The sequence below is a fragment of the Brassica napus genome, chromosome A6 (genome assembly GCF_020379485.1).
Source record: "Brassica napus cultivar Da-Ae chromosome A6, Da-Ae, whole genome shotgun sequence".
In the NCBI taxonomy this organism is placed as follows: domain Eukaryota; kingdom Viridiplantae; phylum Streptophyta; class Magnoliopsida; order Brassicales; family Brassicaceae; genus Brassica; species Brassica napus.
Window position 1 is genome coordinate 21,742,262 of NC_063439.1, and position 22,167 is coordinate 21,764,428.

General features: G+C 33.7%; 2 protein-coding genes and 2 pseudogenes across 2 annotated transcripts; 1 reads left to right on the plus strand and 3 right to left on the minus strand.

Annotated features, from left to right (window-relative positions):
• Positions 1–1,987: 1,987 nt before the first annotated feature.
• Positions 1,988–4,629, minus strand: LOC106356502 (annotated as a pseudogene).
• A 5,307-nt stretch (positions 4,630–9,936) lies between these two features.
• Positions 9,937–11,494, minus strand: LOC106352517 (annotated as a pseudogene).
• A 2,673-nt stretch (positions 11,495–14,167) lies between these two features.
• Positions 14,168–15,914, plus strand: LOC106348430 (chloroplastic import inner membrane translocase subunit HP30-2). Its single transcript, XM_013788168.3, has 6 exons — positions 14,168–14,545; positions 14,629–14,744; positions 15,090–15,213; positions 15,299–15,447; positions 15,524–15,586; positions 15,672–15,914. Exons 1-6 carry the CDS (start codon positions 14,246–14,248, stop codon positions 15,709–15,711), a joined length of 792 nt encoding a protein of 263 aa, XP_013643622.2. The 5' UTR covers positions 14,168–14,245; the 3' UTR covers positions 15,712–15,914.
• Positions 15,915–19,177: 3,263 nt separating this feature from the next.
• On the minus strand, positions 19,178–19,912 carry BNAANNG30680D (protein RESPONSE TO LOW SULFUR 2). The gene has a single exon (XM_013791745.3). The coding sequence runs from the start codon at positions 19,693–19,695 to the stop codon at positions 19,414–19,416; it is 282 nt and encodes a 93-aa protein (XP_013647199.1). The 5' UTR covers positions 19,696–19,912; the 3' UTR covers positions 19,178–19,413.
• Positions 19,913–22,167: the final 2,255 nt, after the last annotated feature.

The window sequence follows — 22,167 nt, forward strand, 5'->3', positions numbered from 1 at the left end:
CAAATACCCACCTTTCCACCTTGTTTTCTCAGAAAACTTCATCAAAAAAAAAAAAGAAAGAGCTAGAGAGAGAGTGAGCTAAGAGGAAGTGTGATTATTTTGTAGTCAGAAAGTCGCCGGAGCTCGTCGCCGGAGCAACCGTGCGCCGTGATCACGTTCAGCTCGCCACCCCCGATCAACACCCTAGGTAACTGCCGGAAACCGCATGCCTTAAGTTTCAGTTTCGTTTCCGTTTAGTAAATCGCCCATAACTTCCTAACCATTGATCATCTCGTGCATGCAAGACCACCATCGTGTTCCTCTCGTCGAGACGAAGCCGTAGACACCAACCACACCGCAATCGGATCCCGGACGAAGCCGCTAGAGCCTCCCGAAGTTTCGCCTCTGCGCAGGCGTGAAACGCACGCGCCGTCGCCGTCCGCCGGAGCCACCGCGCATTCCGGCCACTCGCCGCCGTCTCCGACCGCCGTTCGCCGGAGCCGCCGTGATCGACCGCCGTCCGTCCGCCGCCGTGAAGCTGCCGCCGCGTCGCCGCCTCGCCGCCGTCGCCGCCGCTGATTTTCCGATTTAGAGTCTATTTGAGCAGCTGGAGTTCATAGATACCACATTTCCCTATTGCTAAGGTGAGGGGCTATTCCCGAACTCCTCTTACACGGTTTAGGACTTCGAATAAGTATAACTTATTTCTAATATGTTCCGTCTGCTTGAAATCGAGTCTGTCATTGCTTGTTTAGTTATTAGGTTCTTTGCTTAAACCGGAACTAGGTTGTTAGCGGATTCAACATTGATTGCTTCACTTAATGTAAATGCTTAGCTAGGATTGTTTTTGAGTGGAGACGGATACAGAGACGGACTTCTGTATGCCGGATTGTATGAGGTTATGGCCAACTATAGTCGACCGGTTGAGCTGTAGCCTGGAAGTGTCGATAAATCGTCCACGGGCGGTGTCCGAGCACTATCTCGAGTTGTGTTATGTTTTTGGCCTGTTAGTGGGCGGCGAGAGCGCGCCTCGCTAGGATCATTGTTTGTTGCTTGGGTACTTTAGGTGCCGTGTTTGACATGTATTAGAATTAAATTATATTTATTCGGAGTGTTATGTCCGGGTCCATGGACTTCGGGGTAGCATCCCCCATACCTCATTGGGCGATTCACCTATCGCTCACCCCTCACTCTTCCCCCTTTCAGGTGAGACCGACGAGCAGGAGTGATTATCGGACCTGTGCTATTGGGCTTTTGGGCTTCTATCGCTTTTATCGCTTTTTATCTTTATCGGGCCTTTAGGCCTTTGGACTTTATCGTTTGTGTTATTTCCTATTTCAGACTTTCGGTTTATGTCGTATTTTATATTTCGGATGTTATCGATGTTGGGCTTTTAGGCCTTATGGTATCATATCGACTTTTATATTATGATATGAAGATTATTATTATTCAGTATTTATTATTTTGTTATTTTTCGCTATTATATTATTTTGAGAAAACCGGGTGTGACACTTATATGCACAGACGATTGTTATAACTTTTATTTTTAAGAAAATTGAAAAGTTTTGTGTTTATGAAATTTAAAGAGTTCCACTAACTCTTTCTTCCATTTTTTTAACTTCTTCAATTATTTTATTGTTTACTCCGTATAGTTATATACTTATATATCTTATGTAGTTCTTTGTGCATGTTAGTCGAACCAATACGATGGAAGCACATATATATGAATAATATTGAGATTTCTCATTTCAAATTTAAGCAAGCTATACCTTCGTTTTAGTAGTTAGCCTTTACGATACTACTTGATCAAGTAAAAGAAAATAACCAAAGTTATGAGTCAGATGACCTTTTAAGTATATACCCAGTCATGCCTACTGAAATTCTACAACTCTCTGCTTTCTATCCATTTTTCAGCTTCCATGTCTTTGTGAGGCATTTCTTCAAGAAAATTCAATTTTTTTATCAACTCCAATACCAGCCTAGCTCTGTCCAATCTATTCCATTATCATAACTACAAAACAGTCACCAACCACTATATTTCTTCTTCTTAAACTATGAAACAATGTCGTAATTTCTTGTTCAATCTCAAACTATCAAGGCATATATGATGGTATAGAGAAGAAGAAGTATGAATCTTAGTCCATGACTGCTGGTCTTCTTGCACGCATCAATTAAAGAACGTGTGAAACAGATGGATTAGCTAGATTTACGGGCTATGAACTCCAGGAAGCTTAGCTTGCATTTGATCCCTCTTCTGAGGATTTTTCAGCTTCATCTTGCACATGTTATCTTTGGCACTTCATTAAAGACCATGTATGCATTCTACAAAAACCTTAGAATCAACATAAACTTGCATCTAAAATAAGCATTAGCAATCCTAAGACAGTCTTATCTCACTCTAGGTTGATGATTCCCAATTTATCAATGGAAAGACCAGTAAAAAAAAAAAAAAAAAAAAAAAGCATGACAATCGATGAAAACAAACAGTCCACATGCATGTTCTGCCTCAGATTTAAAAATATATAAATTACTATGGATCTTATAAAAACAGCTGAGAAATTGTACCTTGAGCATGACAATCGATGAAAGTCAAAAAGTCAAGAAATCATCCCCACAATTGCCGCTGCTACCTCTGTTATTCGAAAATTGTTGTTGACTTTGCAACTCCTTATTTTGAAAGGTGAAAATGCCACATGAGTTTAGCTGAAAATAACATACCTCACTAACACTATTGATAAGAAATTCTTCAAACAGGCGTACCAGCACAGATTTTATTTGGCTAGTAATGCACAGAACATCCCATAATTAAAGACTGCCAACCTCTCTTCCGCCCCACCTGTATTTAGTTATGCAAAAATATCAACTCTGAATCGAATTTGTTATATATGAGCACAATTCTTGTTTTTTTTTGCAACAGATAGCTCATCGGCTCCATCCAGTATGTTTTTGTGTAAAGACTTTAAGCTGCTTCACTAACCCGTCTGTTTTCTAATATCTCAGGTACACATAAAGAAGGATTCTAACCCTCAATTCGTGATGCTGTTGTGTAGAGGAGTACTTGCAGTAACCCATGACCTGAAAAATACAAAACACATATCTTAATGGTCAAAGCACTGCAGGAACTTTTGCTGCAGAAAGCATATGAATAAAAAATTTTAGAGACTCCCTTTGACTGAATGTATAAATCATCGATCTGGAGCAAAACGTATAAGATTAAAAGCACCAAACGAAAATAATAGTTTATGTCTCTTGGAATGAAATAGATGATGCATATGCTAGAAGATGAGAACCCAATTAACTCAAAACCCATTATTATCACCACCGATGAACATCTCGAATTTTACAGGGAAAGATTGGCTTGCATTAATGTAGATATGGGGTGAGGTTGTTCTTTTTCTTAAAAAAATACTTTGAGAAATGCAAGATATTCGTTTTCAATATCCCTCTCTGATATTTATCGATTCAAACTTAAACTTGTACACAATAAGCAATGTATTAGAGTATCAGAAGTATTTACCTTTGTTCCACCGGCTCAAACTCATGACTGATATTTTGGGATGTCGTCTTCTGCTATAGTTGTCAGCACTGCAACGACACGTTTTTCTGCCACAATGGCTAACACTGGCTCCGTCAAAGTAACGATCCCGAGTCGTCGGAAACCAAACTAAGAGGATTTGGAACAATCTTGTTTCACCTTAGAATAAAATACGATTGAAACAGGGAGAGCAATCAGAAGAGCTCAACGTTTTGGAGTTGACAACGAAATTCATCAGAATAAATATTGAATATTAAAAGAGATTTACAATGAGCGATGCACCTACAGGGAGAAGACGGCGAGATGATATCATTACAGTAAGCGATACACCAAATCTTCGGAAACCAATGTATAGCTATGAGGAATTGTGGGGATGTGTTAAAGGTGAACTTTATATAGGTGGAGATCCTCCGCATGTAAAAGATATAAGAGAGCACCACATTGTGTTGTTTATTGCTCACTGAATCATTCCTCTGTGTTAAATCAAAAGCTAACAGCAGTGCACTGTCTAGGGATGCCTTAGCCTAAGCATCGTTCTAGAGAAACTCCCAAATCAACAAAGATACCACCTTTAACTTTAAAGCTAAGATTTTGATTACCTTTTTGACGGATGGAGACCATGAAAGCATAAGCTCCAAGAACACAATGAAGAAAAGCGGTCCTCACAGATCCCAATCCCTAAGCGCCTTCACAGAACACAAACTCCCTATTCGGATTCAGAAACACCACCAGCTTCAGATTACTCACGATCATCGACAGATCCCTCTTCACAGTATCACACACCGGCTCCGTCAACGTGTTCGGCGGAGACCCGAACCCGCTCCCACCGATCGTCCTCGAACTTTCGAGATGCCGAAGTTACCTGCCGGCGGAAGCGATGGAGGGGCTGGAACGGGCGGCACTTTCTGGGAGGTGGAGGAGGAAGACGGCGGAAGCGGAGGGAGGCTGGATTGGACGAAGGGAGAGGAGGATGGGATGGGTACTGAGGGACGGATCGGGCTCGGTGGAAGAGCGGGGAGGATGGTTCCGGGACCTGATTGGAATCCGCCGTTCATTTTGTTCTCGATCTCGTCGATGTCTGATTGGTAAAGCTAAATCGTATCATTGTGAGACATTCCGAAATTTTGATTCCGATGCGTTTGGTTTCAGCCAGAGCTTTTTGATGTCCGTGAGATTTAGTTAATGAAACGCAGAGTTTCCAGATGGTTGGACACGTGTCAACAGCATAAGAGTCGACTTTCTGATGTGGATCCTAGCTGGCATCACAGGAGAGAAGCAACATTTTTTTATATAATTAGATTGTATGTGTCAGACGTAAGTAAGACTTAACTTTTCCACAAGTATTATATCAAACTGGAAAAAAGGAAGAACGTAGAGCGTTCGCACCTCTAAGCTCTGAGACCCTGGAAATGAAGATGCTAAGATCCTGAAAAAGCCATTCGGGTTATCCGTTTGAACCCAGTGACCGGCATCTTCCATGACATGTGTGTCTACTCCGCCTACTTTCTTCGGTATTTCGGCTGCGTTGAAGGTCTTATACAGCCCAACGGTGCAAGCTTCTTTCCGCTTTAAGAAAATTCACATGTACTCTTCATGGACGATTCTTAACAAACCTCCATAGATTAGTGTCTTCGTAGGACTAATAAAGTTGGGAGATCCCGTCCAAGTCAATGTCCACGAGAAGCTAGAGCACGATGGTCCAGTAGGTCGGAGATTGGTAACAAACCACTATGCAATATCATTCCAAAACCTTCTTTGATAAGAGCGTTTAAAACTTCTCTCTTCGGTGAGACCACTTTAGGAAATGTACGTAAAAATGATAAAAAAATGTTAATGCAATAACAAGAAAAAATAAGGGACACGGTATACAACAATGAAACTGATATAAACAAATAATATTCTATTAACTATCTCTGATACTATTTATAAGGAAAACCCAACATGATAAGAATAACACTAATGAAAGAGACACACTACATATTGAAACGGTTAGCATATAGTCTAGATAGGTTTAGTAAATGAAAAACATCTACTCTTCTTAAAAATGTCAACAATGCACAAACTTCTAAATTTAAACCAACTATAGTGTCATGACTGAAATTTTTAAGTACATATCACAAATGCAAAACTTGTAACTATAAAAAAAAAACCTTTTCATCTAGTAAAAGAAAATTAAGACTAATGATTTCATTGTTTCGTTTAGGATTTTTGGCTATCCAAACACGAAAAACTCTTCCTACTATTTTTTATCGTCAATGTTTTATTTGAATATCTTATAAAATTTGTAACCAAGTAAGTGCACATAATTGTTTTTCTTCACCATTTTATTAGATTGGTGAAAATTTTACTTAAAGAAATGCATGAACATAGACTATTTATAGATTTTTAAAGATCTATTTGAATGGTCACATATTTTCAATTTAAAAGTAGTTCTTTTTGAAACGATACTTATACGAATAGTCAATTTTTTTTAATTTAAATAGTCACATCTTTTCAATTTAAATATAGTTATTTTGAAATGCTACTTATATGAGTAGTCTCAACTTTTTAATATAAAAGTGGTTATTTTAAATTAGTATTATTAAAAAAAATACTTTGAATAGATACATCATTTCAAAACAGTTTAATTTAAAAGAAAAACAACTTTATTATAGAAAGACACATTAATTGCATGTTGCATGTTGATATTTTTTAGAGTTGCATGTTTGAAACACACATATATAAATTGACAACTTTTAGAATGAAAACACAACCTTTCAACTTAATTAGAATTTACAACTTTTCACATTAATTATGATTAAAATAAATAAATTTTATATAGACACAACATTATGTTTCAAAAAAAAAATTATTATAGAAAAGCACCTTAGCTATTTAAAAAAATCTATTTTTTACAATGGAAAACACATGACTCTTTACGCTAACTAATATATAACTCTTGAAACAAATAATTGTACAAAGACACTTTGAGATATTTAACATTTGAAAACTAATATATCATTTTAGATGAAAGTCACACCTCTTAAAATTGATATTTTTTAGAGTTGCATGTTGGAAATATACATATATAAATTGACAACTTTAGAATGAAAACACAACCTTTCAAATTCATTGAAATTCATAGTCTTTGGAATTAATTAGGTTTGCTATTATTAATAGATTAGATCAATAATTTGATATATTATCATAATAATGTGATTTTATTTTTATTTTTATAATATGTTATATTGATAAAAAAAATTATTAAACATCTACATTTTCTTAGATTTGATCAGTATTTTACAAATGTACCAATTTCTTACTAAGTATCAGTTTTACAAATTGCTTAATAATGTTTCAAATCGCATCCATTACTTTCTATGAAATGTACACTGTTGCTTTCCTTTACTCTCTATGAAATGTTCTTTCGAGATAATCAGAACTGATGGACCTTAGTATGGACACCAACCGAGGTCTACCTTAAACTTTACACTATCCAAGAACATTTCATAGAAAGTAAAGGAAAGCAACAACGTACTTGAGTTGATTGATGGTATCAGTCGGAGCTGATCCGAACAGCACCATTGTCTTGTCTGATACTCCATATATAACCCACATTTGATCTGCATATGGAACAGTGATATGAACAATGAACACAACTCTGCGGCGAATCTCGCCAGTCCACGAATCGACAGCAGACGCTTTCAGATTCAACAGCATTCATTAGACTTGTGTGTTAAAAAGAGGTACATGCTTTTAATAATGAGTAGATGATACTGAACATCCAATGACTCTGCAGATAATAGTTTGACAAGTCGAAGCCTATCTACGTACAAGACATTGGCATTCTCTTTACAATTTTGAGTAATCGTACGACCACGCACATCATGAGTTTCATAAGTTGCTTGAGTTACTTTTGATGCGCATCCACATGGTCCTCCAACACATCAATTGGTTCTTTCTATTTTTCTAATCTCTTAACCAAAACCAAACCTTTACAGCAATGCACTTATTTGGGCTTTTAAAGGTTTTCTCTTTATTGGTTACTACTTACTAGTTCTCATATTTTTTTAGTCTTGATTTTAATTTTTGGCAGTGTCTTTGGCTGGTATAGCCAACAAGAAATTAAAACACAACTTAGTTTTTATCTAGGTTTTACGAATAAAAGTGTGATTGGTAATTGTTGTAGTTATAAACATGATGAAATAGATGCTCACTGTCACTGAGGTTAGAGTTGTTTGGTTGTATTATTTGTCTCATTGACTGGTATCATGATTGGATAACATCTTCAAAGAAGCGTAAGAAACAAAGTACTGAAACACATTCTAGCGAGATCCCTATGATTTCAGCTGCATGTATCAAGCTTTCTCTCAAGAAAAGAGTTTAACGCACATTTTCATGACAAAAAGATGGAAGTGGACAATATATATGTGCGTGTAATGTTTGTCTTGGAAAACTACATACAAATGCAACAAGATCCTCGGCTGTATTGGCTGTTACATACCAATATCTGCAGATTTAAATTTCGAAAGAAAACACAAAGAAGAAAGCTAAGGCAGAAGGAGGAAGGAGATCACAACAACGGAAAATCAGGGTTTTTTTTCCTACATGAGAGGCTGTAATTGATTCATGCTAGACAGAAGACAAGCTGACTCTCATGGGGGAAGGACAAATGATTAGGCATCTAGGATCATCTGTATGTGAAGAGCCTTTTGGCCATATGAAAGCACAAGATATATTCTCATTTGCAACCGATTTAAGTTAAATGATGCCATAATTTTTTTTTTTGGAGAAAGTTCAAGTTATATGTACGGGACAGGATGTCAATTAATCATATATACTATAAACATTTTTCATAACAAGAGCACCTGTACATTATCAATTTAACTAAGCCAAAGATGCACCAAAAGGAAAAAAAATAAGAGAAGCAAAACCACATGTTTAAACTAGAAATTGTAAATGAATTTTTGCAAATACATCTTCATAGTGAACGTTCCTTGAATTAAACAAAACCAAAATCAAATACGAACTATAGAAGAAATTAAGCAGGAACAACAATAACGGAATATGAACTAAAATGAAATTAAGCAAACAATAACCAAATCTTTAAAAGAGATCAAAGTTTTTCTTTGGTTCATAGAGATGACCAAGTCCTCGTTTTTCCTGAGGCTCTTATTCATAAAACAAATAAACTGAAACAAACTTAACGGATTCAAACAAGAACATCCATTCTTGAAGTTATTAAACCAGACTCGAAAACATTATTAAATGGCAAAGTAAACACGGTACTGAAGTCTTGAATAGATCACCTCTTCAAGAATTGTGCACAAAAACTTGGACACGGTTCGAACTGCGTTGCAACACTTCAGACTTGGCATATGCAAGCCTCTTTCGACCCTTGTCCAAATCAAACGGCATGTATTTAGCTCAACTTTTTCCAGACGCTCACATCCTCGAATAAAAGACTTCACTATGTCAGCTCCTTTGAACCACCAAAGAAGTTCTTCACTGCAACGGCTTTTAGAGTCTCCCTCTGACACTCATATGATATATTTTGCATCCAGTATGTCTCTGGATCGATGTCAGCATATGATGAAGCCGTCTGAGAAATATGAAATCATTGTCGCATGGTTTAATAATATGAAGAGATCCATATATATATATATATATATATATATTTTTTTTTATTTATTGTAACATATAATTCATTTTTGAGGGTATATAATTTTACATTAAGAAAACTTACCGCAATGGGGCTTGGAGGAAGCAAATCTATAGTGAGTGTTTCCAAGTTTGGGCAATTCATGAGAAGAAGCCTAATTCCACTGAACTCTCTCGGATGCAATTCCGTCTTCAGCACTAAATGTTTTGTTTCCATCGGGTGAAGAACATGTGGATGCTCAGATCTTGGAATCATCTTACATAAGAAAATAAATTTCACAATGTCACTATTTATTCTAAACAGTTAATATATACAATAATTTAACGCTAAAATTTTAGGGTATAGCTCTTTGTTCACTAAGAAATTACTTTAATTCACACTATGGAAAGAAATATTGTCTCCTATGTAATGCAAAATATAGGCATTGCTTGTTTTATAGATTCTAAAACATATTTGGGTTTTAGGTTTTCAAAAACACTTTTTAAACTATTCAAGATTCAGATTTTGTTTTAATTTTTTTCTAAAACACTTTATTAGCCAATCAAATTTTTAATAAATATAGATTTCCTAATATTTAGGAAAAGTAGTTTCAATTTTGTTTGATCATTTATGAACAAAAACCAAAAATCAACCTATCTGAGATTTTAATTAAAAACGAATTTTGTTTGTTTTGTAGGAATTGTTAATTTTAAAATATAATATATAAAATATATAAAAAAGTACAGAAAATATCAAAAAAAAAAGATTTTAATAAAAACTATTTTCTATTAACATAAAAAAACTCATTGATTTTTTTGCACAAAATATCATTTCAACAAAAATTCTCAATACTATATTTCACAAACGCTGTGACACCAACACACACACACTCTTAACCTAATAAATTTCAAAAACTACTAATATCTAATCTGTTTATACAACATCTTAATATTCAACATAATTTCTTTTCACTAGGTAAAATTACTACCACATGGCAAAGTATTCAAAAATTTCAAAGAACCATGAATTAAAATGAACCTACACTGAGTGACCTAATGTGTGAAAATGTAATGTAAATCTAAATACATACCTTGAGTAGAAACGGACAGACCGTTAAGGTCGTAGCAGATCGACCACCATAATCAAAGAGATTATTAAGGAGATGACAAAGCATTCCTCCTTCTGCGGTGTTCGGATCGTTTGATTCATCATTGTTATTGTCCAACACCCGGAAATCAAATTCAACTTCGCTTATGATGGTATTCATGTTATCGAATTCGAAGGGGAGAAGATCTCCCGAGTACTTGAGTATGTCAACCCTAGGGAGGTTAAAGGTGCCGTAAGGGAAAAAGTCACAGTTTTTTTATTGCAACTTCTCTCATATTCCCTTTTATCGTATCGAAATAAAGTTCCCCGCAGTCATTGATAGTTAAACTCTCAACCCTTGAATTCTTTAGCAAAGTTTCAGGATCCGTCAGTACCATCCAGCCAAAAGAGACGGTATTGAGCTTCCCTAGGTTTGATAGTTTTGAGGGGTCAAAATTCTTGCACTCGCCAACTTTCAATGACTCGAGAGTCGCTAGATCATAGACGCTTTGTGGGATTTCAACAACCAACTCATCAAGGTTTACATCATGAAAGGTTCTCCACGCCGGGTTTGAGAAATCAAGAACCAAGTTCTTGACCTTTTTTTCGACCGCGAACGCTATCAGGGACTCGATCAGATCAATGTAAGTCTCCGGATACGAGATAGAGATCCCGAACGTATCGATGGGTTGGTCATGGATTCTAGCGACCCAACGATGCACGTAATCAACGAATACAATCCTACCCAAAGCATTTCTTATGGGATTTGCGTCGACAGAAGGGCTCAAGAAGTCGGTTTCCTTGAAAGAAACATTCCTCGTCTCAAGGTAGACAGATCTCCACCGCTTGGAGAGGGCACAAGTTTGAACACATTCCTTGAAACGCAAGCATGAAATTATGAGGACCAAAAGAACATCTGGTAGATTTGATATTATGTCTGGTTGATCACACGAATCCATTGTTTCAATCAAGAGAAAGTGGGGAATTTTGAAAGAAAAGAGATGTTTGTGGATTTGTATCTGATATGCTACGGAGAGTGCTTATATATACACTCTTGATAGTTTGCATGATAGATTTCTTTGGATCTAGTCATGATCTGAGAGGTGTCTCCAGAACAAAATTTCTATAAGTGGTATATTTTGAATATAGAAAGATATCTTTGACCTCCAAAGTCAACAACAGTTTGCATGACCTGAGACTATAGATTTTCAATTCTAGTTTTTCATAAATCTTTTTTTTATTATTATTTTTTTCATAAATCAATTAACTATGAATCCTTCACCATGTTTAGTTGGTAATGCCTCTTTGGCATTACTCGAACACCTAGAATAATTTTGAGGTTTTATCACAACTAGTGCAATCTTCTCTTGCTGCTCACTATGATGCAATCTTTTTGTGTTGTACACATTCTTTTCTTTGCCACATGTGTAAGAGGATTGGAAACTAATATGGAACAGAAAATAATTAAGTAAAATAGGTCATGTAATAATGTAATAGCAAATATCACATAACATTTAAGATTTCTTGTTTATTCCTTCTTTTTAACTTTTAAATTCTTTTTAAGTATAACATTTAAGGCTTCAGATTTATTTATAAACCGACTAACTTGAAATTCTGCTTATGCTTCAAGCGAATGAAAATCTCAAACTTTTTTCAAGAGTTCTGTAAGTTGGTACTAATTGTTAATGTCGATAAACTCATTCATGAAGCATTTTAACTAGTAAAAATGAATATTTAGGTTCAATGAACGTAAATTATATATGTCAAGTTCTTTTAGCCACAGACAATCTTCTTAGCAAATATGTAAGTTTTAAAATCAACGAGTTGAATGGAAACCATCTATTACATTATTTTTGAAAATAAGTTTTGATTAAGAATAAATTGTAAATGATTGATTACAAATTTTAAAAGAATATTATTTATTTTTTAAAAATACATATTTTAAACAGTTATTTATCAAAAGATGTAATAGTGAACATATATAATTTGACAGCCAATTGTCTTTAGGAGATTTTCAAATTTGCTAATAATGTTAATAAAAATGTCATCTATGAAATGAGAAACAAGAAAAAAAAGAGGTTTGAATCTTTAAGAATCGTTAGATTCAACGAATGATAGACTACATATGATGTTGTCATATTTGCTGGATCGCAAATAACCTTCTTAGTTTATAAAGATTAATTTGGAATGGAAAGTTGAATAGGACTTCTTACATACAATTTATTCTCTTTATTATATTAGTTTGGAATTAACTTTGACTAAAAATCAATAATAATGTTTAAAAATCTGCATGAATCATTTTAAATGAGACCAAACGAATGGTAAAATATGGCATTTGTACCATATTGGGAGTGGTAAACAATTTTCTTAGTAGACAAGAATATTAAAGGGTTTTGACAGTTTTATCATAGTAATTGGTTGTGAACCGTACTGGTTGTTGGAGTTTAAAATAATCACAAAAGACCGTAAACCATTTTAAATTGTTTAATTTTTTAAAAAATTAAAAATTAGTTTACGTTAATGTTTGCAGTTAAAAGCGATTACATATAAACAATAAAAATTAATATATGTTTAAAATATTTAAAATATTAAAGAAAAAAATTTAAATAAAAATTTATAAATAAAAATATACAAAACATTTCATATTTTAATTTATATCCACTAAAACTATCATAATTTATATTAAAAACTTTAAGCCAAAACTATTCACTATAACCTTTTAGACACTAATGTATATACATATATAAATACATATACAAATATATATATATATATATATATATATATCAAAAACAATATTTTAAAAATCTAATATAAATGTTCACAATTTCATTGGGATTATCTTTCATCTATAACAATAAAAATAAAAAAAAAGACAATCATCTATTATATTATTTTGAGAAGAAATTTTGACTAAATAAAAGGATAAACATCTAAAAGACAATATTCTTAGTAAATAAACAAGTTTTAAAACTAATGGCGAATTGAATGGAAATCATCTACTATATTAGCTTGAGAAGAAATTTGATTAAAAAATTTCAAAATAAATTTCTTTATTTTTAAAAGTACATATTAAAAAGGAAACAGTGATTTATCAAAAAGTTATAATAGTGAAAATAAATAATTAAACAACTATTTGTTTTTTTTATGAGCTTTGCAAATTTGCACTATTTGCTAATAGTGTTAACAAATGCCACCTATGCATGAAGCAACTGAAACAAGAAAAAAAAAATTTCTTGTCTCTCGCAGCCATCTGGGACCCTTCCGAACAACATAACACTAATGTATGTGATCCCTTATAACGCTTTGAGCGATTTCAGTTGCCACAGTGTTATGAAGGAGAGGCCCATCGCTATTATTTTAAGAAGGTAACGAAACTGAGGAAAGAGATGAGTGTGGAACGTAGCTCATTGACGACTTAAAGATGATTCTATGGTATGTAATTATTTAGATTATTGATGAGTATTTGGTTATATAAACATTTAGATAATTGAAAAGTATTTTGTATTGGTTAGTTCTTCAGTGTTGAATTGGATAAATATTGTATAACCGAATTGTAGGAGATGTTATATTTATTTCTGACGAGATTTGAATAGGTCCAAAACTTAATTGATAACATTTTTTTAAATAGATAAAAAATAGAACACTAAATTAATAGGTTAGAGAAAATAGGAAGAAAAATGTTTTCACTTGATTGGCTAAAAATATAGAGTAACTTGGCTGAAAAATATATTTACACCATTCTTTTCTTGCTAACAATGCTTTTCAGTCAAAGCTTTAGTAATTACCTTATTTTGATTGAGTGTTTGGTAGCAAGGTAAAACGTATCCGCACGTGTAGATAGACATTATTTTTTGTCAAAGGCCCAGTTAGGTATCTTAAATGGACCACAAACATAAAAAGCCCAACATCGATCTTAAAGGCTCAACAAACATCAACACCATCACACCAGAAACGGAGACGGCAACGAGGTTAGATAAGAAGAAGAGTGAGAAGAGGAAGAAGAAAAGTGTGAGAGAGAGAAGATGGGGAAAGACGTAGGAGGAGAGAAGAAGAAGCGCGGAGACGGAGAAACAATGGCCGTGATGAGCCTCATGAAGGACCAGCAGAATCCAATCCACCAGTTTCAGGTCAAGTTCAAGGAGGCCGAGACTGGCTTCAAGTCGTGGCTCTCCAAACAGAAGCTGCCGGTGGAAGCCGCCGTCGTCACGGCGATGGGAGGCGTTCAGGGAGCTTTTATTGGTGGGCTCATGGGAACTCTCTCCCCTGAGATGCCTCAGACGGGCGTGGACCCTCAGGCTATGGCGTCGTTGCAGCAGACTCAGGTCTTTTTTTAAGAAAAAAACTAACTTTGATGGATTTCGTTTTAGCTATTTATTGGTAAGAGATGTGTGACAATGTTTTGTAGGCTCTAGTGGGTGGGCCCTTGGTCCAAGCTCGGAACTTTGCGGCTATTACTGGTGTTAATGCTGGTATAGCTTGCGTTATGAAGCGGATTAGAGGCAAGGAGGATCTTGAGTCTGCGTAAGTTTTGGTTTTTATGTATAAAAATTGTAGCTTTATCTAGTTGCAGCTGTAGTGACTTGTTGTTTCATGGCTCTGACTTTTCATCAATCTTAAGACTAATTGAATCCTTGAGATTTATCTATGGAGCTGCTGTTAGAGACGGTTACTGTCTGCATTTAGTGTTAATCTGTTGCTTTTTGTTACTTTTCTGATGATTGGGTTAGGCTTACAGGTCTTAATCATCATTTATTGCTTCACAAGCTTGCATTCTCTCTCTCTGAATCAGCTCATAGGTTTTGACCTCTTGTGTGAACATCTGATGGTTAAAGAATCTCTGTGATTTACTTGAGTTTTTTTGTGCAGTGTGGTTGCGGCGTTTGGATCTGGAGTCGCGTATTCTCTGGTGAGTGCAGGGTTACAAGGACAGCCTATGAATGCAATCACTACTGCTGCAGGTTTCTCTCTTTTTCAAGGAATTTTCTTCAAGGTGAGTGATCATATATATACACATATAGGAAGAGACTATACTGTTCTTGAAACACATGTTTCTTTTTTTTCCCGGTTTTGTTCAGCTGGGGGAAAGGTTCTCTAAACCAACCGTTGAAGATCCATACTATACTCGGGCGAGATCTATGCTGTTGAAACTGGGTCTTGAGAAGTATGAGAAGAACTTCAAGAAGGGTTTGCTGGCTGATCCCACTTTGCCTTTGCTCACTGATAGGTAACTGAGCTTTTCAACTTTTCATTTCTGTATCATCGAAAACTGTATGCCCTCTAAACTCTCTGTGTGTGGCCAGTGCGCTAAAAGACGTGAGCATCCCACCGGGACCAAGGCTACTGATACTAGATCACATCCAGAGGTTTGAATCTAACTTCTAGCTTTATTTTCACACACATGAATCAGTGAGATCACTGACTTGTGGTGGGTTGTTTTGGCACGTATAGGGACCCTGAGCTGAAGGGTAAACGAGGAAGCCGTGGTTGAGGCTCAAGAAATAGCCACGTTGTGTCATGGGCAGAAAATTTGTATGGTTTCGTTATTAAGTATCTCAAGCACTATCAGTTTCTTGTACGGTGGTATTATTATTTATACTATTATTATTGGTTCATGTTGCTAGCAATAATCTTGTAATGTCTTCTTATGACTATGGTTACTTTGATTACCAATTTATGATATTTATTAAACCACACAACATATCTCTGATTGGTTTCTCCAAATCATTCTAGGTTTTTTATATTGTTAAAAACACATCGTCAATTGATATCTGCTGAATTTTGCAGTGTTATAAGAATATGCGACTTAAAAGTTTAGCTGAGAAACCTTGCGCATCTTTCTTAGCCAAAATTTCGACCAAAATTTTATGGCCTTCTATTTATATTTTTTTTTAAAACACCTTAAGTACATTATTCTTTCCGTTTCATATTAATTTTACTGTGAAATACAATTTTCATTACAAAATCAATATCGTTTTAAAATTTCTAAGCAACATTTTTATTGGTTGAAATATTATTAAATGTACAAATAATGATATTATAATTTAGAAAATATACAAAATTAAATACATTTTTAATCTGTGTTCAAAAATTTAAACGACAATCAAAATAAAATTGAGTTCACATTCTATTTGAATTTAAGTTGGCAATCAAAACTCCTAACAGTTACAATACAATATAATGGCGTAATCTGATCATTTTATTTAATTATTCAGTTTAACAGAAACCTAATACATGGATTTGAACAAACTAATTGACGGGTTTTAGATACCCAACGTTTGTTTTATATGGCCCATTGGTTGGTTTGGTTTGGTCAGGTTTATTCCTATAGTACAAGTAACCATGTTCCATTAACTTATCTTAAAAAGACATGACATTTTAAGTTAGCAACCATGTGCGACGCCTTTTTATAAGCAAAAAATCATGAACTACGCGTACCGCTGAATCTTGTAGGCCTAAAATAAGCCTAATATAAATCGGGCGACCAAACAATGCTTTCTTACAAGGTTCATTAATCATTATTGGTTAAGAAATGATGCATGTTATATATAACTTTTGGAAGCATTTTAGCAAAATATATTAAAACTACCGTAGAAAAAGAACAAAAAGAAGAAAAATACAAATATTCATTGCTTATATATATTTGGCCACGTTAGATATTTTGTTATAGTTTAAGATCAATAAAACTCCTTTGTAAAAACAATTTCCATCTCTTTGTGCTTAATGACTGTTTAACCAAAATATCTTCAGTAGAATAATAAGCAAAAATCACTAAATAAATCAATATGAAACGTCATCGTCGGTTGCTCGTGGGTGGTGGTCATTATGCTTTAAAGAAAAAAGAAAAATAAAGAAAGAAATACTGTAGTGTTTTGGCTTTAATAATGAAACTAGATTAAGATCCGCGCCTTATAAACATTATATATAAAAATTATTTTATGTATTATATGTTCTTACATATTATGAAATAATAAATATATATTGAATAATTAAAAGTCAGTAACTATTACATATAAATCAATTTTATTAATCCAAACAATTTTTTAAGAAAATTTGATAGAATATATAAGTAAAATTAAATGATATTAACATACATATTATATTTTTAATATTAATGTCTATTAAATGATGATTTCTACTTATATGTTTTTTGACCATGTGTATCTTTAATAGCTAAAAATTTAAATTATTGATAACAAAATTTTCATTGTGGAATTAATAATTTTAGTAATTTATAATTTAAAAATAATAATTATATATACATATATATTTTAAATCTTAATGATTAATTAAATTAGACTTTTATTTATATGATTTTGTAATCATTTGTATTTTTTCATAACAAAAATTTGAAACTATGGATCGCAAAATTTGAATGTGAGACTTTTAACAGTTTTAGTAATTTATAGCTTTTTAAAATTCAAAATATAACATATACAGAAAAATCTAAATTTTTATAATATGGTTATTGTGATTTTTTAATTATTTTAATAGTTTAAAATTAAACAAATTTGATAGAAGATACATTATTTTTTTATCAGATCTTTATTATTAAAAATTATTAATTGTCATATATAATTTAGCCACATTAGGTAATTCCGTAATCTTTACTTAAGGAAATAAGAAATGACATTGATAATGAATTTATGGTTAGTTTAATAAAAAGCTTAATTATTATATAATTAGATGGACCAACATATTTCTCTAATAATTCTAAGAATCATCCTAGTGATGGCATGTGGCTACAAAAAAAAAGTTATAATGTTTCACAAATAATATATAGGGGATAATACAATATTCTGAACTGTGTATGATTGTCTTTATATCCATCACGTTCTCTTATATACTTGTCCAGTAAAATGTATAAACAATTAAACATATACAATTGTTTTCATGGAAAGTCCGATTGCGTTTGAATTGTTGGAACCACCATGATCATCCTAAATTTCCTTTAAAAAACCGATTGCGTTCACCATTCAAAACTATGGTTGTATAAAAAATTTCAAATTAGGTATCACATCAACATCTAAAACAATGGATGTAAACACATTACTCATAGTCTCATATATACTCATGAAACTGACCCAGAGGCTTATGATGTGAGGCTATATATCATACATGGGATCTTTTGATTTATCCACCAAGTATATTCTTCTCTATAGGGTTTTGCTTTCCTATTATTTCTGGTAAATATCACATTAGATACACCATCCTGTATGGTCGCCCGAATCTTTTGAATAAGGACATTCGTTTTTTTGAGATTTATCAAACTCAATAATATTTGCAGTTACATGTGACAATAATATAGTTCTTTAATGCATTTTTTTGTAATTGTAAATCCTGTTTCATTTGGTTTCTGCATTTGCAATTCACAAGAAATTGTATCTTTACCCATGACATGCCATGTTTGTATCCCTAGATCATTTTATGCTCAGTAACTTCCTAAAACTAATTAAAAACAGTTGAGTGTTGTGGATGCGAGATTCATATGTAAGTGGTTCATGGTTGAAGAGAGTTAGCTACAGTGGCGGAGCCAGAAGAAAGTTTTACCGGAGGCAGTTGTAAAATTTATATTCAATTTATAGGGGGCTGTAGAAGAAAATTCACCATTAAAATCATATAAATTAGCTAAGCTTTCGTTATGGCACAAAAAGTATAACATGTTTTCTTGTAATAAAAAAATACTTGAGAAAGATTAAAACTACCGTTGGAACGCCAGTAGAGGTCAACGGCTATAGAAATCCATCAACAACAAAACACAGACTGATTTATTAGTAAATTATTTTATCAAATATGCCATTTCAATTACTCTGAAGTTTTCTTGCAAATGTGGATATCGCCTCACATATGGAAAACAATAACAAAATAAACATTCTTCCTTTGTTTATTGCTTTTTGAAATCCAAGTTTTTACTAAATAAAAAAGGTTAAGAGGCTTTGTTGTGTTATATTTCAAACTAATCGAAATATATTGCTTTAATTTTCAAAAGACTTTCATCACTTTTTTTAACAACATCAATTATTGTTTATGCTAAATTTTCAAAAGAAGAAATCTGAGATCTATAAACAAAAAAAGAAGGAAAGAAAAGTTATACATAATCGGCATTGATATGAGCCAATTTTGTAAATTCAGATACATGCAATAATCTAAGATATCTATCATTACACAAATACGCATGTATGTATCTATCTATCTAGGGCGAGGCCAAATCGGAGGAAGAGAGACGAGAGAGTTCGTTCACGAGGAAGAGGATGCGAGACTGGTAATCACGCGCCTGGTCGAGCGATTCGGCTTCAAGCTCAGCGAGCTGAGAGCAGAGACGCTCCTCAGCCTCCTCCGCCACCTGCGTCCGCCGCCACAGCTGCAACATCTCTTTCCTCATTTCCTCCACCGCTTTTTCCATCTCTCCGTTCTTCCGCCGTAGCTCCTCCACCTCGGAAGCCGCCACCGTCACAAGGTTTCCTCCTTTCCCCATTTGTTTTCAAAGTTTCTTTGTTTTTGTTTTGTTTGAGTTTTTTTTTTTGTTGGCTTTGTGTTGTTCTTGTTCTTGGTATTGGGTTCTTGAATGCTCCTATTTTATAGGCGTCATGGTTACTGGCCTTTGGGTGGGTATATGTCTAGGTTCATTGTATCTCTTGTTCTCGTTTTTTTCTTCTTCTGGTGAGTTATTTTCCTCCTCTAGAACATTTTGTTATTTTATTGTTTTCTGACACACGTTGGATCCCACCATATATTTTTCCAAAATTTTAGTGGTACGACAAAATTATTTCAGCGGCTAGAAATGTTGTTGGAGAATTAAAAAGTTTCACGGGAAATTTCGAGATATACAATTATTATTTTTGCTAAAAGAAATTCAAAATTTTATGATACTATTTTGAAAATTCTACTAAAAGAATTCTGCATATACACAAACGATATTAGTCTACGGCGTAAACTCGCTATAGGCCCATGATATGTGGAAATACTCTCTGTCAGAAGCCGTGTTCCTAGAATACACATTGGTAAATCTAAAAAGTTTGGACCATATACTTTTCTTTGCAAGGGAGATGTTATACGAATTTCGTTCTATATTTTTGGAATGTCTCTTAGATGACATGTTTGTTTGTAACATGTAATAAGGAATGCCCTTCCTCAAAAAAAAAAGACATGTAATAAGGAGAAAAGAAAACAAAAATTTCGCTACTTTTCTTGTATCTAGGAAAAAAATTGAATGTAGTGGAAATCATTTTCTAACCTTTATCCTTTCCACTAATATATTCCGCCAATTAAAGCCACCGTAAAGGAATGGTTATGACTTATGAGAGCAAAGCCTTGTCGACGTAATCATATTCCCACCTCCTTCTCTTAATTGGACAGACTCTATCAAAGTCAATGGCCGTCACGATTATTCAACTATTTACTCCCTCTGCTTCTATAGTTAAGAGTAATTTGCTTATTTTTAATTTGTTTTTTAAATATTAACTATCTCGTGATTGTTATGTATATGGGAAATGTTACTAAGAAGACTTTTTGTCTACATGAAGTCGTAACTGATTCGCGCCTATTTTTGCCGTAATTGGGTGAAAAAATATCTGTCTTATTTAAACCAGTTTTACAAAATTATGAAGACAAATAAACAGGTAGCGTGATCATGAAACATGGCAGACCATGACAAATCACTAGAAAATACCAAGAAAATGTCACGTCCGACTTGCAATGGTTCAAAAACACGTCCAGGTTCAATGAATGTCGTCGCCTTTTAGTCACTCTTTCAAATTCACACATTTCTTATCGGTTCTTTACATTTTTACATGATATGTGTGTTTGGTTTTATAATTGAGGTTTGCTTGAGCCAAATGAAAAGTTCGTTATATATTCCAACGACTGTTTACCGGTTTAGTCAAAGTTACTAAACAAAAGAAGAGATTATGGTGGGATTTTGTCATTTTGAAACGATAAATTATATTAACAATGCATAACACAGAGTAGGCATGCCAACTGTTGTAATGTTTAGTTGGAATATGCTGTATGGATACTGATCAGTGATCACTATCTCCTTTTAGTTAATTAATGTATCATCAAAATATCTCAAATAAATTTTAAAACGTCCCAACTCACGTCAGAAACTGTGTTACGTGTGCACCAGTTCACCATCACTGTTATTAAAAGCATCAAATTGATTGCAAGTTTAACATAAAGAAGGTATAGCTAATAAAGGGATGGGCCTTGTCTTAGGGCTCTGCTGAAAGAAAATAAATTTATGATATATATGACTCCTACTCCACTGCTTCATTTTATCCCAGAGTAAATATAGTGACCTAGTATTAAATTGAACTTTCCATTTTTCCCAGGGTTTTTTGACACGGCTGTTATTTGTCAATAGGAGCGCGCATCTTATAGTGTATTTGAATCAATCAAACAATGGAAGAAAAAAATTGTTAAAACAACCAAGAACCAGGACGAACCGAGTTAGAGTCTAAGGAGTAAGGACACCTTCATTAGTATAATAAATAGAAGAGTTTATTGGAAATTAAATACTGTAATAACTTAATAAAATATGAGTCATTAAAAAATGATTAAAATCATCTAATAAAATTTTAATTGTTTATATCAATTTTACATAGACGAGAAACTATGGTATCGACTTTAGTGATGTCGATGCTCTTAAAGATCTATTTATAAACTATATATATAAGTCTTGGTCTACCAGAGCATTTTAAAATATGGTTGTTTTTCAGAGTATAAATATCCTTCCAGTTTTCAGTGCTTTTTTCTAAAACAAAAAGTTATGATTTTCCTGAATTCACTGAAATCCCCGGATGATTCCTCTGTTTCTATTATGTGATGCAAGATGCTACAACATCTGAGAATATATTCGTTTAACACAAGCGTCTTGATTTTACATAGTTTTCTTCTCTTTTACATAATAGTACTTCTCACATATTTAACACATTTTAAAATGACTCTT

Excerpts from the sequence above, each read along its gene's own strand:
- BNAANNG30680D (XM_013791745.3), bottom strand. The coding sequence starts at position 19,695 with ATGGGGAAAGGAGGAAACCTTGTGACGGTGGCGGCTTCCGAGGTGGAG.
- LOC106348430 (XM_013788168.3), top strand. The coding sequence starts at position 14,246 with ATGGGGAAAGACGTAGGAGGAGAGAAGAAGAAGCGCGGAGACGGAGAA. Across the intron at positions 14,745-15,089 it reads AAGGAGGATCTTGAGTCTGC|TGTGGTTGCGGCGTTTGGAT; the intron begins GTAAGTTTTGGT and ends TTTTTTGTGCAG. Across the intron at positions 15,448-15,523 it reads TTGCCTTTGCTCACTGATAG|TGCGCTAAAAGACGTGAGCA; the intron begins GTAACTGAGCTT and ends GTGTGTGGCCAG.